This window comes from Sminthopsis crassicaudata, chromosome 4 (assembly GCF_048593235.1).
Source record: "Sminthopsis crassicaudata isolate SCR6 chromosome 4, ASM4859323v1, whole genome shotgun sequence".
Classification (NCBI taxonomy): Eukaryota; Metazoa; Chordata; class Mammalia; order Dasyuromorphia; family Dasyuridae; genus Sminthopsis; species Sminthopsis crassicaudata.
Genome location: NC_133620.1, coordinates 292524784 through 292542487, shown reverse-complemented (window position 1 = coordinate 292542487; position 17704 = coordinate 292524784). Strand labels below are relative to the sequence as shown.

The window sequence follows — 17704 nt, the reverse complement described above, 5'->3', positions numbered from 1 at the left end:
TGGGCATTGTCCAAAAAAGTAGTCATTTTGTACTCTTAATGTCCTTTACCTTTCTATCAAGATGTAGGTGTCGTTTCGTCATAAGTCATCTGGAATTGTGATTCATTAATTTTTTAAAAGCTTTTTTTTTAGTGTTTTATTTCCCCCACTTTTAATATGTTAGAACAGATTTTATTTGTTTTTAAAACTTTCTCTACCTCTTTCTCTACCACCTTCTCTCATCGAGAAGGCAACAGTTCAATATTGGTTACATATGTGTAGTCATGTAAAATATTGCCATGACTAATATGTTGTAAAAGAAAATGGACAAAAAAAAAAAAAAAAACTTCAAGAAAAATGAAGGGCATCTAGTTGGTGTAGTGGATAGAGCACCAACCCTGAAGTCAAGAGCACCTGAGTTCAAAACTGGCCTCAGACACTTAACACTTGGCTGTGTGACCCTGGGCAAGTCACTTATCCCCAATCACCTCAGCCAAAAAAAAAAAAAAAAAAATGTCCATTTCAAAGTCCCATTCTTCCTGTGCAGCAAAATAACTGTATGGATATGTATACATATATTTCATTTAACATATACATTAACATATTTAACATGTATTGATCTACCTGCCATCTGGGAGAGGGGGTGTAGGGAAGGAGGGGATAATTTGGAACAGAAGGTTTTGCAAGGGTCAGTGTTGAAAAATTACCCATGCATATGTTTTGTAAATAAAAAGCTATAATAAAAAAAAAAAGTATGCTTTGGTTTGTGTCCATATACCATTAATTCTTTCTCTGGGGATGAATAGCATTTTTCATCATAAGTCCTTCAGAGTTGCCTTGAATCATTGTATTACTGACAATAACTAAGTCATCCCCAGCTGATGTTCATTTCGCGATATTGCTGTTACTTTGTCTATAGTCTATTGCATCAGCTCATGTAAATCTTTCCAGGTTTTTCTAAAAGCATCCTGCTCATCATTTTTCATAACAAAATAGTACTCATCATAATCACTTGATAGCTCCCTCAATTTCCAATTGTTTGCTATCAAAAAAGAGCTGCTATAAATAATTTTTATACATATACCTTCTTTTTCTGATTTTACAGACCTAGTTAGTGGTATTAAGTCTTAAGGGTACACATAGTTCCAAATTGCTCAACAGAATGATTGAATCCGTTTATAACTTTACTTACATTGCATTCATAAATGTTTCATTTTCCTCACAACCTTTCTAGTATTTGTTATTTGCCTTTTCTGTTCTATTAGCTGATTTGACAAGTATGAAGTAATCCCTCAGAATTGTTTTAATTTGCATTTCTCCAAACGATGAGTTAGAGCACTTTTTAATTTGGCTATAATTTTGATTACTTCACCTGAAAAATTTGTATTTTTTAATTGTTTATCAGTTAGGTAATGGCTCTTTTTAAAAATTAATTTAACTCGGTTCTCTGTTTAGAAAGGAGGTTTTTATCAGAGAATCATGCTTAAATTTTTTTCATAGTTACTATTGCTAATTGTATTTCTTTACATCCCATTTCCTTCCCTGTTTTTTCTCTTTCCTTTTTCTTTATCCATCTTCAAAAGTGTTTTACTTCTGACTACTCATTCTCCCAATTCCATCCCCTACCCTCTTTCCTTCCTACTTTACTGTAGAATAAGATAGATTTCTAGTCTCCATTGATTATACATGTTATTCCTCTTTAAACCAGATCTGATGAGAGTAACATTCACTTTCTCTCATCTCCTCCCTTTTCCCTTCACTGTAATTTTTTTTTCTTCCCCTTTTATGTGAGATAATTTGCTCTATTCTACCTTTCTTTCCTTTTCTTCTACTACATTCCCCTCTCACCCCTTAATTTTATTTTTTTAGATTTCATCCTATCATATTCAATTATACCTTCTCCTGGATCTATTTTCCAAGTCATGTTTTTTCAGTGAGATATTTTATATTCTATTTTTTCATTCCTTTGGTTTTGTTTTATTGTTTCTTTATTTCTCCTAAAGTTATTAGCTTCTTCTATTTGTTTGATTCTAATTTTTATTTATTTTTTCTTTTTTTTTTTCTGAGGCTGGGGTTAAGTGACTTGCCTAGGGTCTCACAGCTAGGAAGTCTTAAGTGTCTTGAGATTAGATTTGAACTCCAGTCCTCCTGAATTCAAGGCTGGTGCTCTATCCACTGCGCCACCTAGCTGCCCCAATTCTAATTTTTAAAAAATAATTTTCTCCAGGGAACTTTTGAACCTCTTTTCCATTTGGCCAATTCTACTTTTTAAGGCATTCTTCTCATTTGCTTTTTTAAAAAAACATTTGACCTTGTCTGTTTAAGTTGTTATTTAGTATTTTTTTTGTGTCTCCTTTACTAAGCTATTGTTGGAAACAAAATTCTGAACCTCAAATAAGGGTGCAATAAATAAACAACCTCAGAATAAGTGAAGCAGTTTAAACTTTTAATACATTCCTGCAGGAAAGATGTGAAAACTCAAAATGAACTTACACACAGTTTCAGGAGCAAGAATTTGTCTTTCATTCCTGATCCCAGCTGTGAAATTCCTTCCCCATCTCCCCAATAACTTCCTAGATTAACATTCTTCCGAATCCTTCTACAATATAGATTCCTTAATATGTATCCCTTTCCAGTCCTTACATTGCATGACCATTAAAATAATGGCATATGAATGTTAATATGGAATATGTTCTGAACAACAGGATGATTTCAGAGAGGCGAGGAGAGACATGAATTGATGCTAAGTAAAATGAGCAGAACCAAGAGATCATTATACATGACAGCAACAAGATTATATGATGATCAGTTCTGATGGACGTGGCCCTCTTCAACAATGAGATGGTTCAAACTAGTTCCAATTGTTCATTGATAAAGAGAACCATCTACACCTACACTCGAGTATGGTTCACAACATAGTATTTTCACTCTTTTTTGCTTGCATTTTATTTTGCTTCTCTTTTTTTCTTGTGTGGCATGATAATTGTATAAGTATGTATGTATATTTGGAGTTAACATATATTTCTACCATGTTTAACATATCTTGAACTACTTGCCATCTAGGGGAGGGCTTGGGGAAAGGGAGAAAAATTTTTTTTACAAACTACACAACTAATTTTGTCTAGTTTTACCAGGTTTCAGGTAAACTGAAATTGGTTTCAGTAGTTCTCCTTCTCTGGACTACTTCTAGTTCCAGACTTCCAGTTTTGTTTTTGTTTTTTTCCTGCTATGGAAACATGTATTGTTTCTCACATTGTTTACTTGTTTTTCATGATTTTTTTATAGCACATATTTCTCTTCCTAATTTTTCTTCAACCTCTCTTACTTGCTTTTCAAAATCCTTTTTGAGTTCTTTATGGTCTGAAATAGTTTCATATTTTTCTTAGAGGCTTTGGATGGAGGAGCTTTGACTTGTTTTTTCCTGATTGTGTTTTGATTTTGACTTGTCACCAAGTCTTGTCACTTAACTTGTCTATAGTCAGAATGGTTTGGAAAAATGAAGAAACAACAGAAAAAATTCTGACTATAGAATTTTTTTCTGTTGTTTCTTCATTTTTCCAAACCATTTCTTGACTCTTAACTTTTGTTAAAGTAGGGCTCTGTTGCCAGAATGAAGGGAGCATTGTCCTAAGCTTGAGGGGTTTTGTGCAGCTGTTTTCAGAGATACTTCTAGGGACCTGTAAGTTATCAGTTTTTGCAAGATGATATGATCTAAGGAAAGATATATTTACTACTTTCCTGGCCCATCCTCTGGGAGACATCACAAGCACTCTTTTCTATCCTGGAACTGTTGAGTGTCCCCACTCTACTATAATTACAAATTCTAGTGTCCTAATGCTCCTCTTCAATCTGGGGACTTCCAGGACTAAGACCTGGTAAAGTATGGATAAAGCAACAGAGTCTTAGTTCTGTGCTAGCAAAGAGACCCCTATAATCTCCTTTTGACTAGTTATTTCACCCCTTGCTTTTTGTGGACTGAGAACTCTAGAAAAAATTGCTGGGGCAGCTAGGTGGTGCAGTGGAAAGAGCACCAGCCCTGAAAGTCAGGAGGACCTGAGTTCAAATGTTGTTTCAGAAGAAAAGAAAAGAAAAATTGCTGCTGCTGCTGCTATTACTTATTCAGTGACTTCTAAGGCCTGTTCTAGTTTGCTGGGGCTGGGGTGTACTAGCAAGGCCTGCACTGAACAATGTTCTACTCTTCACTCACTTAGGACAGATCTTTTCTGCTGACCTTCTAAGTTGACTTTGACTGGGAAATGATTTTACCTCACCCTTTTATGTGTTTTAGTGCTATAGGAATCGTTTTATGGCATTACTTGAAGTTTTTTGGGGAGAGCTCAGGTGAATTGCCGCCCTTTTTTTGCCATCATGTCTCCACCGTAATCCTTCTGCTTCTTTCTTTCTAAAAGAAAGTGTTATTCCATCACATTTATAAACTTGTTCAGCTTTCTTCATTCGATGGATACTCCTTCAGTTTCTAATTAGTTGTCACCATTAAATGATCTACCTTGAATATTTTTATATATTCCAACTAGGTAGCACAGTGGATAGAATACCAGGCCTGAATCAGGAAGACTACTCTAAATGAGTTCAAATCCAGGGTGTGACCCTAAGAAAGTCATTTTAACCTTGTTTGCCTCAATGTCTTAACTATAAAATCAGCTGAAGAAGGGAATAGAAAATCTTTGCCAAGAAAATCCCAATGAAGTCACAGAATCAACTGAAATGAATTTCTTTTGCTAAGGACATATCCTTCCCATAATCTATCCTCCCTTTTATTTCTTTCTCACTTTTCTCTCCTTTCTTCCTGTTTGGTAAAATATATTTGTCTTTATATATATATATATATAAAGACAAATATATTTTATATGTACATATATATATATATATGTATTTATTTTCAATTCGTGGAACAAAACAAGCATTTCTACCCCATAATACAATAAAAAAAAGGATATTGCACACAAAACTGAAAATCTTGCTCTTCTCTCCAGATATGCAACAATCAGAAAAATGTATTTCCTTGTTTAACTATGAGGCTATGTGTAGGTATTCTTTGCTTTGATCAGATCAGATGAGAATGGAAGGTTTAAGTGTCACCCATATCCCCACCACCCCAACAACTTCCTCCTCCTTTGTATAGACTTTAACTTAGGCACCCCGCTTTTGTAAGATAATTTTCCTCTCATTTCTCTCCCACTGTTCCTTCCCTTCCCATTCTTATTTTAAGACCATCAAGACTTAATGAAATTGTTTTCAGGCCCTCTGTCTAAATAGATACCCTCTATGACCCTTGATGATAACAGGGTTCTGAGAGGATATATACCATGATCTATATTGAAACAGAAACCATTTATCTTGTTTAATCCTTTATAATTGTTTGCTCATATTTACCTTTTTATTTTTCTCTTGACTCCTATGTTTTGCACTTCAGAGTATCTGCGCAGTTCTGGTCTTTTCATCAGGAATGATTGGAAGGTCCTCTATTTCATTAAAGATCCATTTTTCCCCTGTAGGATTATACTTGGCTTTGCTAGGTAAGTTATTCTTGGTTGTAAGCCTATATTTTTCTGGCATATTACATACCAAGGTCTCCTCTTCTTTATGCTAATGTATGATCCTGACTGTGGCTTCTTTAGCACTTGAATTCTTTCTTTCTGGTTGCTTGCATATTTTCCCTGTGATCTGAAAAATCTGCATTTGTCTATCATGTTCCTGAGAATTTTTATTTGGAGGTTTCTTTCAGAAAAGGTAGATTGCTTCTGTTTTTATGTTGTCCTCTGGTTCCAAGAGATCTGGTCAGTTTTCTTTTTTCTTTTTTTTGCTGAGGCAATTGGGGTTAAGTGACTTGCCTAGGGTCATACAGCTAGGAAGTATTAAATGTCTGAAACCAGATTTGAACTCAGGTACTCCTGATTCTCAATCCACTGCACCACTTAGCTGCCCCTCTGGTCAGTTTTCTTGTATGATTTCTTAAAATAGACTAGTTAGGCTTTTTTATTGATTGTGACTTTTAGTAGTTAATTGATTTAAGATTTTTTTCTAGATCTGTTTTTTATGTAATATCTTTCACTTTTCTTTTTTTCCCCAATTTTTTAACTTTGTTCAGAATTTCTTGTTGACTCAGATTCATTAACTTCTAATTGATGCATTCTAATTTTCAAGGAGTCCTTTACTTGGTTAAGGTTTATATTTCTTCTCTATTCTCTTCCCTATTCTTATCTTTCATTGTTCTCAGGTCTCTTAAGTTTTTGTCCTAACATTCTCAAATTTTTAAATTATTTTGTTTAGTGCTCTTATTTTATTTATAAAATAAATTTTTGTTGTTGTTTTTTTTTAAACTCTTATTTAAAATTCTAGTTGAACTTGTGTCCAAATTGTGTTTTTCTTTGAGGCTTTGCTGGTAGGTGCGTGGGGAATTAATTATTGTGTCTTGAGACTACTTGTTACTAAAATAGCTCTTGGCTGATCTCATCTATTTTTTTTTCCTGAGTCTTAAAAAATGGTTTCTGTTCTGGACCTTATCCATCCAATCTCTCCTCCCTTTCACATCCAGACTTCTAGGAAAAAAATTATTTCTGCTCTCATTAACTCCACTTTTATCACTTACCTCTCAGTTCTTTGCATTCTGACTTCCTACCTCATCACTCATTTCAAACTACTCCCAGAATTACAAGTGATTTCTTAATTGTCAAATCTGGTGACCTTTATTCACTCTTCATCCTTTTCAACTTCTCTGCAACATTTGACACTGTTGATTGCCTTCATCCTGAGTCCTCTTTATCTCTTGAGTTTACTTGGCATACCTGCCTCCTGTCTCTTTGTTTCCTTTTCAGTTTTCTTTGCCGGATCATATCCTTATCACATTCTGACTATTGTTGTATTCCATAGCTATATTCATTTTCATCTTTCTACATTCTCTCCCATGGTGATTTCATCAACTTTCATGTCTCTAATTATCTTTATAGCTATATATCCAACCTTTTTCTCTCTTTTTAGCTCCATTTGCCTTATGGGCATTTCCAGCTAGATATATGGAATTTATTTCAAACTCTAACTTTCAAACATGACCAAAACAGGACTATTGATCTTCTTCTCCTCTCTCCCCCCCCAACTATCTATTCTTTGATCTTTCCTGTATTTGTCAATGGTACTAGACTTCCAGTCATTCAAATTTGCAATCTCAGTCTCTTCCTTGACTCCTATCATCCCCATGTCTAATCAGTTGCTAAGTCTTTTTGAGTCTACTTTCAGAACTTTTCTTTATATCCTTCCCTTTCTCTCTACTTATATGTTCAGGACTTCATCTCTCATCTGGACAATTACTGTTAAGTTTCTAATTCCTTCTTCAAGTATTTTCTCTTAAAAGGAACTTAGCAATGATTTTCCTAAAGCATAGGCTTGACCATGTCAATAAACTTCTATTCAATATACTTCAATGGTTTTCTATTGCCTTTAGGATAAAATACATTTCCATTTGGTAATTTCCATCATAACCTGGCCCCATCCTACACTTCTAATCTTGTTATACATTAATCCCCTTTGGTCCAGTATTATTCCTCACATACAATACAGTCTTTCTTCTCTCTGTCTTTGCATAGAGTATCTCCCATGTGTAGAACATACCAACACTTCATCCCTTCCTCTTAAATTCCTAAATTTCTTCAGAGTTCAGCTCAATAGCTAGTTTCTACATGAAACCTTTTCTCATTCCCCCTCCTGACTGCTCATATCTTTCCCCAAAAAAATTACTTTGTATTTATTTTGTATATACTTCTATGTGTAAATGTTGATTCTCACCAATAGAATACAAAGCCCTTGAAGTAAGGATTGTTTCATTTTGTCTCTTTACTCAGTGCCTAACATGTAATAATTCTGGCAGATACACTTTAATAAATGTTCACTAAGAAATCTCTCCTCATCCTCTTTATTGTTAACTTTGAAAAAAATTATACCTATTCCCGGGACTTTGCTTACTGTTTTTTATAATCTGGTTTCAACCCCAACCACTTTACTGAAACTACTTTCTCTAACAAGGAACTTTTTATTTTTTAAAATAAATTGTTATTTTTTTGTTTAGATATCACACCTTCATTTCCAAATATATTGCTCCCTCAAACCCTACCCATCAAACTATCCACAGTAACAAAGAATAAAAAAAGAGGAAAAAAATCTGTTCAAAAAAATATACAACCAAGTCTGATAATATATGTATTATTCCATAGCCATGTCATTTTCTACTTTTGCAAAGAAGTGTAAAAAAGGTTCATTTGCTTATCTTTTCGTTGGGCCATTTTGCTATTATAATTTCATAGCATTTAGTTATTTTTTAGTTCTTTCCATGTATATTGTTTTCTTGATATTTCATTCCATATAAATTCATATGGTTTCTTTGTCATATTTCTGTGAATTCTAAATTTTATATTTTTTTTATGATATATGGTAGGTTCACAGAACCTTCATAAAAGTTCATAAATTTTATTTAGCTATAATCCCAGCCAATGTGCATCTGTTATATTTCTAGTTCTTTTATACCCCCCCCCAAAAAAAAAGTTTCTGTGATTATTTTAGCATATTTGGAAGCTTTATTTCTGTCTTTTATTTCCTTGAGATATAACCTACCAATGGGAGGAAGACATTTTTCCAAAACATGCACATTTTTTAAACTTTTTTTTTTAAAGCCCCAATTCCAAATTATTTTATAAAATGATAAAAACAATTTACTATGTCTGCCTTTCTGAACCATTCTCTCCAGGATCTAATAGTCAAATTCAATCCCCTCAGCCCCTTCATCTTTTAAAAAGAAATTCACCCATATTTTTCTAAAGACCTTGACTCCTTCCTACTGCCTAATCTTCCTGATTTTGACTTCGAAAAGTTTATACTCTGTTCTTCCTTCTCCTATCTGTTTCCTTCCTGATTTTTTTGTCCTTTCTTCCTGCCTAAAGTCAGTTTTTCCTAAATCTTTCTTTGGGTTATTTGCTTTTCAACATACATGCTTTTTCTTATGTAGCTGTTACTCCCATAGCTTCTTTTTAATCCTCTCTATGTAGATAACGTGGCCAAATGAAATAATATATGTAAAACAATTTGCAAGTCTTAAAAAAAAAGCATTGTATAAATATTTTGCAGTGTCATCCTATCCCTTTCCCTGCTCTTGTTCTCTATCCACCCCTCTTCCCCATTATCTCTTCTGAGTGCTAAACCTGCATCTCCAGCTTTAAGACCTTTTCAGTGGAATGTTCCTTTGGACCTCAAACTCAAAATCAAGCTAAACATTTTTCTCCTTAAATCTGCTCTATTTGATTTATGGAATCTGTTATAAGGATGACTCTCATGTTTGTGACTTTGGAATTATTATCTGACACACTCATATCCCATACTCTATTACTTATCAAATCCCGTAAACTACTTCATCTTTATATATCCTCTTTTGTCTTTCTTCTACACAGTACAGAGTTTCTTGTATAAGGTCTTCATTACCACCCACCCATCTGAACTTTCCCTATTAACTCTTCTCTCCTGTTATGGTCATATTGCTATCACAATATTCTTTCTTAGGAATTTAATTTGGTTCAGAAATCTTTAGACATTCTCCTTTGCTCCTGACTAAAGTTAGAATTGTTTTCTTAAACTTTCAATTATGTCTAATCTGGCACCATCCTACCTTTCCAGCTGTCTTATATCATTTTATGCTCATAAGATCGTAAATTTTTAGCTGGAAGGAAACTCACCTTAATGTCATCTAATCTGATTCCATCATTTTAAGGTGAGGAACCTAGGGCCCAGAGAAGTTATATAACTTCCTAACGTTTCAGGCCTGGCAGAGTCCGTATTCAAACCCAGGTTCTTTGTGGATATAGCATTCTTTTCACAATACTACACTGTTGAAGCCAAGGTCCTTTGGTTTAAACCTTAAACCAAGAGTCCAAATCAATAGAAAGGTCCTTTGGCCAGAGAGCTACATATTGATTTACAAAACCACAAATTAACGTTATGTATTATGTTTTTATTTGCTAAACATTTCCTAATTACATTTTAATCTGATACTGCATGAATAGTTTGATGCCTCTGCTTTAGTTACACTTTTCCTAATGCCTAGAATACCCTCCCTTTCCATCATCACATCTTGAACTCATATTGTCCTTTAAGTGCCACCTTCATGAAAATTTTCCCTGATGACCAGCCACCCCACTCCCATCCTGAGCCTCACAGTTCAGGTTGTACACCATCTAATGTGTATTAAAGTTATGTTTGTATCTTATACAGAATATAAGGGTTGAGACTTTGGTCTTTTTAAAATGTTCTATCTACCTAGCTCCTACCACACAACTTTAATGTTGAGTTGCTAGGCTTTATGTGGAAGGAAGTCAAAAAGCTAAGTCATAGCACTGGAGTTAAGAGCAGTTTGAACTTCATTCAAGAAACTGAGAGGCACTAAAGGTTTTTGAGCAGAGGATTGACCAAACTTGTATACAAGGAAAATAATTTGACAAATAGTGTGACAGTTTGGAGGGGAGAAAGTGGGAAGGAATACAGCTCAAGGAAGCTATTGGAATAGGCTAAGCAAGGTAGTAAGAATATCTACTATAGTAGCAGTGAGAATTAAAAAGCAGGACGAAGTAAACTCTATTGAGTTTAGTCTGTAATGACTTCCATCTGATTCTCAATAATTCTCTCTGAAATATAGCTGGCCTTTGGGCCCACTTTAGTTGAGGGAGCTGAGTAGTCTCATATAATGGATAAATATGAAAAAAACAAATTTGTCCTTCCAATCAACTTCCTCTGTTTGTAACCAGTTTCTTTTCTTTTCTTTTCTTTTCCTCATAGGACCAATACCCTCAGGCCCCACCATTCCTACCCTTGTGGCTTACTTCACCAACAATTACTCCTCCCTCAGCGTCTCCACATCTCCGGCTCCCTCTTCTCTCATTCCCTCCTAGCCAGCTCTTCCCCCAAGTTCCCCAACAGCCCCTTCCTCAGGCCCAAGCTTTCATATCACCCTGGATGGGTCTTCCCTCTGGGAAGGGAGAAGATGGGCCAGGGCCAGAATTGCATGGGGGTTGCCTAGATGGGCTTAGAAGCCTCTTTGAGGAATTGCCTTGCCCCCATCCTGGGGCTCTGATCCCATTCCGGGCCCCTGGAAGTGCTCATCCTGCTCCTGCCACTTCATCAGGTAACCCTAGCATGGAGGAACACCTAGCTGTCATGCATGAGAAACTGAGGCAGGAGGTGAGTCAGGGGAAAGGGATTACTTTATGTATAGAGGGTGGTGGGGTTTAGGCAAACCTTAAGATGTCAAGGTCTTTTGAGTTATGAAGCAGGGGAGTCTTATTTCTTAAATGTACATTTTCAAATAGATAAGTTCTTATTAGATCAGATTGGGGAAATAGAAGATGGAATGGTGAAAGGATGATTTTAGGAAGGTGAATAAATAAATAGAAAAAACCAGTAGGTTTTGGGAGAGCTATTGGGTGGCTAGGACAAGAAGCCTGACCTTTAGAACTAAATCGACCTGGTTCCTTCTTGTAGCTCCCCAACCTGTTTCTTCGCTCCCATGATTACAACCTCTACTCATCTGATGTGGAATTCATCAATGAGATCCTGAACATTCGAACCAAGTGAGACCTGGATGCTGGTAGGGAGGGATGGAGGGTCCTTGTATATGGAATCCCTCAAGAATGTCCTTTACTGTCTAATCCTTTGTTTCTTCCAGTCTTTGGACCTAGATGTTTCTCCTTTTTTCTGATACTCTTTCCCCAAGGAAATTATTTCCTTCTTAACTCCAGACTGTGATTGATGGTACCAGGCCTTGCCTCTTTTTGTTCTCTTCAAAATATCTAATGTCCTACAAAATTTAACCAAATATAATAGAATGCACAAGTGTCAAAAGACCTAGATTCTGCTTATTGCCTAGTAGTGTGGTAACTTTGGGGCAAATCCCTTAACTTCTCCAAACCCATTTCCTCATGTGTAATATGTTGATTTCTATCCTATCTACTTGTTTTTGTACTGAAAAATCAAATGTTTATGCACTTTGTAATTGATAACACATGCAAAGGGAGAGTTTCATCCCATCTTTGCGAGGTATAGTTCATCTTTGATCCTTTCCTTTGTGCCTCCTCCTTCATCCCAAAGTAGGTGTTAACTTATCCATTCTCTTCTAAAGGCTAATCCACATACTTTTTATCCTAACTCTATTTCTAGGGGAAATAGTCATTTATACTTTCTCAGTGATTGGCTCAGTCCCTAACTTATTGTACTTTTCTTTGTCTAGAGGCCGCACGTGGTACATTCTATCACTGACCCTCTGCCGATTCCTGGCCTGGAATTATTTTGCTCAGCTACAGCTGGAGGTTCTTAGGTTGAGCCAACACCCTGAAGACTGGACACTACAGGCACGTTGGCGACTTGTGGGTTTACCTACTCATCTCCTCTTCCTGCGTTTCTACCGCCGGGATAAGGATGAGCTTTACCGGTGAGGGAAATGGAAAACCTAAATAGCTAAGCTTCTAGTTCCAATTATCTCAATTCTCCCAGGTTCTTATTCCTTCAGAAACCTATAAATTTAGCTTTCCATCCCAATACTCATTGAGCTTCTTCTTATTTATAGGACATACGATGCCTATTCTACTTTCTACCTTAATTCTGAAGGCCTCATTTACCGTCATCGCCTGGATAAAGTAAGTTTGAACTCGTGGTGGGGTATATTACACACACTCTTAACATTAACATCATCTACCCCCTCAACATTAATCTTTCCTCCTCTTCCCCTCTTTCCAGCTGATGCCCTCACATTCACCTCCAATGCCCGTCAAGAAGCTGCTGGTGGGAGCCCTGGGAGCCCTGGGCTTGGTAGAGCCAGAGACGGAAGCTAGCTTACATCTGTGTCCTAAGCCCTGAATAAGGATGAGGGGAACTTGGGCATAGGTCTGTGTTTGCTCTGGGGGAGCTAGAGGCTACACTGAGCACATTATTATGCACAAGGGGATGGGATTGTAGGGAGGCTATAGCAGGCCTAATCTCCTCATCCATAACTCCCCATTTTTCTTTCTTACCCATTTTCCATCTCATGCTGTGTAGTTTAACTTGTACATATTAAAACTTAAATGAGGATGTAAAAACCTTTAATGTAACTCCTCTGCATGTGTGAACCATGTTATCTACTAGTCCCAATATAAAAATTCTCAATATCTTTAATAAACAGGAAACATTTAAAAAAAACTGAGAAAAATCTGTACAAAGGAAATTAGAGGGATTAAAGGAAAGATAGTTCCCTTAACCCAATTCCTCCCGGGTCTTGCCAACTTTCTTGGGCATTTTTTTGGCATTAGGATCTTCTAGCTCCCGGGCCTTGTAGTAGTGGGGAGCCACCTCTAGGAGCCAACCACTCTCAATTTCTAAAACCTGGAAAGAGAAGGAAGATGAATATGAAAATCCCACAACACTAATTTCTAATTTCCTCAGGAAACTTAAAACATTTTTAGAAAAAGACTGGGGCCATTGCCGTTAGTCCTCAACAACCAGAGCCTAGACGATCTAGTTTTTCTTGTGATTCTACATCTTAATGGAATTGCTCTTGAGAAGGCAATAGATGGGAGTTAACCCAAAAGGGTCTCCTTTCTGAATTTCTGAACAGGTCCCATAGATATTTGCCTTTTCTTAAAATGCAAGAAAAATCAACTGGGATGATGGGCTCCTCCCATATGCCTACTTGAGAGACAACAATCATGGGAAAGGGATCTGATGGTTTTACCTGTCTCATAAATTCCTTGGTTGTTAAAACAAGTTCATGGTAGAGTAGCCAACGTGGCTGTTCCTCAAAAAGAGAGGAGTTGGGATGAATGAAGACAGTTTGTTGCTGCTTCACTGTGCGATACCCACTTCGAGTCAGGCGTGCTGTGTGGTAGAAGTAGCCAGCAGTGATGGCCTGAATAGGAGGCACAAGAGAAACCTAACCATTTGGTTCCTTCATCGCTTCCAACCACCCCAATAAAGAGGAAAATAAGTCTGTTTATAAGTCAGGAAACAGATACAGACAAAGCTTGATCATAAAAGCTTTATAGGGTAGAGGAAATCCTATACGCAACAGCCTCTTAGAATACCCTAAGAAAACTCTGCTTAAGACTACTGGAAGATAAATATGGAAGACAGCATTATTAGTGATCAATGGAAAGTTGACCTTACGGACACGAATATAGTCCCCCTGGCAGGAGGTGAGCCCAACTTCTACACGTTCCAGAAGCCCCTCTAGCTGCTCTCGTACATCTCGGGCTCGACGCAATGAACGCAACTGTACAAAGTTCTCGTAGCACCACTGAGAAGAATAACCACTCTCAACCCACTAGAGGAGACAAAAGTAGGGAAAGTTTGGGAACATACTGAGACCAGATGTCTTCATAGCTGTTATTTTCCTCCTTTTCCCCAATTCTACCAACCTGTGTATAAACATTTAGTAGCACCAAGTGGTCCCCACCAGGCAGGAAAAAGTTAACACGGGCATTATCAGCATGAACAACTTTGTCCTTGGGACGGTAAAAGATGGAGTTATTGACAGATAGCATGGCAGCTACTGTGAGAATCTCCTCTGAACAGCTATACCTGAGGTGAATAGAGAAGGAGAGCTGAGATCCTTTTTCCAATCCCCCAAAAAGATGATTATGTGTTGGGAACTCTACTTCAGGGCCTTTGCCTCCAGAATAGGAGAATAATGCCAGTAAACCCAAATGTAGAGGACAATTAAGGAATAAAAGTTCCAACTTGAATTACAGATAAGGAAACTATGTGAAACTTGAAAAGTGTGTTCCTATTTAGGGTGTGTAATACATAGTATTGGGGAAAGTATACACCTCAGTTTTAATGAGAATAAATACATAGAAGGAAGTAGATACAAACATGCTTCAGAGGAGAGTGGGGTCACTCACTTCTCAGATGCCAGAATCATCTTAGACAACATAGGGTCCACAGGCAGTTCTGCCATCTTTCGGCCAGGCTAAGGGAAAAGAAACACTTAAGGTCCATCTTTCATAACCCTCAGATTGATCCACAGTTTCCACCTTTCTCCACCTTTCAATTCTGATCCTATAACTCTCCCATTCCTTCTCTGATCTCTGACCCATTTCCATTCCCATCTTTGCTGACCGTGGTGAGCTCTCCTAGGTGGTTGAGCGCTCCAAGAGCATACAACTGTTCGAGAGCCAGCAGTAGGGTCTCATAGGGTGGGGGATCCAGAAAGTCAAAGTGCATTAAATCATGGATTCCTGAAAAGCAAAGGTGAGAATTAAGATTGTGTCCCAGAATTCTGGCCTTAACTTCAGCTCTCCCCTTTTCATCCACCCCTTCGGAGACTACATCCGGCTCACCCAGACTCTTAAGCAATAGGACAACATTGCCTAAACTGGTCCTCTGGATCTCTGGTACTGTGGACTCCTCTAGCTCATGCTGATAGGCCCAGGCTGTGTAGAGGCGAAAGCACTTCCCTGCAGCCACTCGACCTGCACGGCCAGCTCGCTGATTAGCAGAGGCCTAAAGGAAGAACAATTTAAAGAATTTTAAGAGGTGGAGGTGATTCACTACCCTTTTCTTCCAGAAATCCCTCTCCCTTGAATTTTCCTAGGGCCAAGTGTCCCTTTCCTCATGTGCTCTTGCTTCAAGGTACTGACCTTGCTACAGGGTGTGACAGTGAGGGATTCCATGCCAGTTCTGGGGTTGTAGCTCTTCTGTTTGCAAAAACCAGGGTCCAGGACATAAATAATTCCCTCAATGGTCAGAGATGTCTCTGCTATGTTTGTTGCCACCACCACCTGTGAAAGAAGACAAGAGTCACCTGATATCCACTTGATTAACTACACCCCACCCAGAGACACTATCTCAGCCACTTTATTCATTCTACTTAGATTGTAAGCTCCTTAGGGGCAGTGATTGTTTAAGCTACCTTTGTATCTTTTTTCCACTGACCAATGTGCTGTTCACCTTTAAATAAAGTTTTGTGAAATTTTAATTCTTAGTTTCCTACCTAAATATCCAGAGTAAAATAGGTTGGAAGGATAAATATAGGATAAAAGTTAGACCATGGTATTTGGGGAAATGAGCTGCAAGGTACTGATGGGTTAAGGAATGTTCAGGTAGACCCTGAAAGCTATGTTTGAGGAGAGAGAAGAGACAGGAGATGTAGATATTTAGTGTAGTATATCAGGTTGGGGTCACAGTTAAATGTTGTTACAATAGTGCAAGATCAGATGTAGGAACAAGGGTGAATTTGACTTGAGGACATGGGGGAGGAGGGACATTTTGACTTTGGAAGAAAAAGGGAATTCATAGACATTACCCATTTGAATCTATTCTGTACTGTTGGCAGACTAATCTTTGTAAAACACCATATTCATTAAGTTTCTCTGGTCAAAAATTTTCATAATTCTTCATTGTCCAGGACAATAAAATCTAAAAAGCCTAGATCAAGGCTTTCTACAATCTGACCCCAATCTTAATTTTTTCAATCTTATTTCTCATTTCTTTAACACTGTTCATATTCCAACCAAACTAGAATATTCTGTTGCTTACTTTGCCTTTCCTCAAGAGATTTTGCATCCTACCTGGAACACCTTCTCTATCCAAATTATACTCCTTCCAACCCTACTTCTCACATACTCAGCCTAGTGATCTCTATTCTGATATTTTGTCGATTATCTTTTCATGTGTGTGCCCCCTACACATGCGCTTGCACACTAGAGACACGTGCCCTGTCTCTAGGTAAGGCATTCAGCTTTTTTGAGGCAGTTACTGTGTCATCTATTTCCTCAGATCCCTCAATGTCTAGTTTGTATACACACACACACTAGAAGATTAAGTAGACCATTTATTTACAAATTATTCCTTCTCTGAGTTCTGAGGCCTAATCTGTACCAAGCCATGGAAAGAGATCTGTCTCTCCTTTGTTCCCTCTATCTTGGTCCCCAACCAACACTACCCTTTCTTCTCAGACACCAAATCATCTTCACCTTAAAGGTCCTCCCTTCCTTCTATGATGAGGTAACCATGACTGCTGGTCTGCTTTCCTTTTGAAATAGCAATTTTCCTCATTTGATTGCTTATTGCTAAGCTTATTTCCATTCTTGTCCTTTTCATAATTCATTTTGTCTCTACTACCCCAGGCCACTACCAGTGACTTTGAAACTGCAGGTTTCTGTGCTCACTCTCAGATTGAGGTTGGGGAGTTGGAGAATGGGGATGGGGGGGAAGAAATGATGATTCCTCCTTCAACAGGAAGAGATGTCTTTCAGAATTTGCAAGTTGAAATGCAGTGTTATCCTCCAATAGAAAGTTAAATTCTGTTAGCTTGTAGGACTATTTTCCAGCTACATGATGAGTATAAATAACACAGTGGTTTAGGTCAATTTCATAGTGACTTACAGCAAAGGTGTCAAACATGGCCACCAGATTAAAACATAAAAAGGAAATGTTTAACAAAATAAAAATATAATAAAACATAGCATTAAATATTGAAAGTCAATGGGAAGCCCACAAAGAGCCAGCCAGTTCCCGTTTCTTTTTGAATTTGATACCAGAGATTTATAGCATGAGTTTTGAGAAAACTTATTTGACCCACTTTCAGGACAAAATCCCAAGGAAGGCAGTACTTAAGACTACTGATTGCAAAATAGTGTGATAATATCTAGGGAAAAAAAAAAACAAAAACTGAATTTCCAAAGAATTTTGAGTTCATATC

General features: G+C 37.3%; 3 protein-coding genes across 4 annotated transcripts in view; 2 read left to right on the top strand and 1 right to left on the bottom strand.

Annotated features, from left to right (window-relative positions):
* ATAT1 (alpha tubulin acetyltransferase 1) overlaps positions 1 to 10946 on the top strand; it is a 24524-nt gene extending 13578 nt beyond the window's left edge. The window contains exons 12-13 of the transcript XR_012481598.1: positions 5414 to 5516; positions 10810 to 10946. The gene's annotated coding sequence lies outside the window, so the exon portion shown is untranslated. The remainder of the gene's footprint in view (positions 1 to 5413; positions 5517 to 10809) is intronic.
* The window catches only part of C4H6orf136 (chromosome 4 C6orf136 homolog), a 20757-nt gene extending 4778 nt beyond the window's left edge, over positions 1 to 15979 (top strand). The window contains exons 3-7 of the mRNA XM_074264842.1: positions 10810 to 11211; positions 11512 to 11600; positions 12257 to 12457; positions 12593 to 12662; positions 12763 to 15979. Coding sequence (XP_074120943.1) covers positions 10810 to 11211; positions 11512 to 11600; positions 12257 to 12457; positions 12593 to 12662; positions 12763 to 12882 — 882 coding nt within the window. The 3' untranslated portion in view covers positions 12883 to 15979. The remainder of the gene's footprint in view (positions 1 to 10809; positions 11212 to 11511; positions 11601 to 12256; positions 12458 to 12592; positions 12663 to 12762) is intronic.
* Positions 13160 to 17704, bottom strand: part of DHX16 (DEAH-box helicase 16) — a 15566-nt gene continuing 11021 nt past the window's right edge. The window contains exons 13-20 of one of the 2 annotated variants that reach the window (XM_074264806.1): positions 15642 to 15782; positions 15342 to 15504; positions 15121 to 15239; positions 14904 to 14971; positions 14418 to 14580; positions 14162 to 14323; positions 13736 to 13909; positions 13160 to 13386 (exon numbers count right to left, since the gene is read on the bottom strand). In XM_074264806.1, coding sequence (XP_074120907.1) covers positions 13258 to 13386; positions 13736 to 13909; positions 14162 to 14323; positions 14418 to 14580; positions 14904 to 14971; positions 15121 to 15239; positions 15342 to 15504; positions 15642 to 15782 — 1119 coding nt within the window. In that variant the 3' untranslated portion in view covers positions 13160 to 13257. Of the gene's footprint in view, positions 13387 to 13735; positions 13910 to 14161; positions 14324 to 14417; positions 14581 to 14903; positions 14972 to 15120; positions 15505 to 15641; positions 15783 to 17704 lie in introns of both variants that reach the window. The other variant, XM_074264805.1, reaches the window with a different exon arrangement.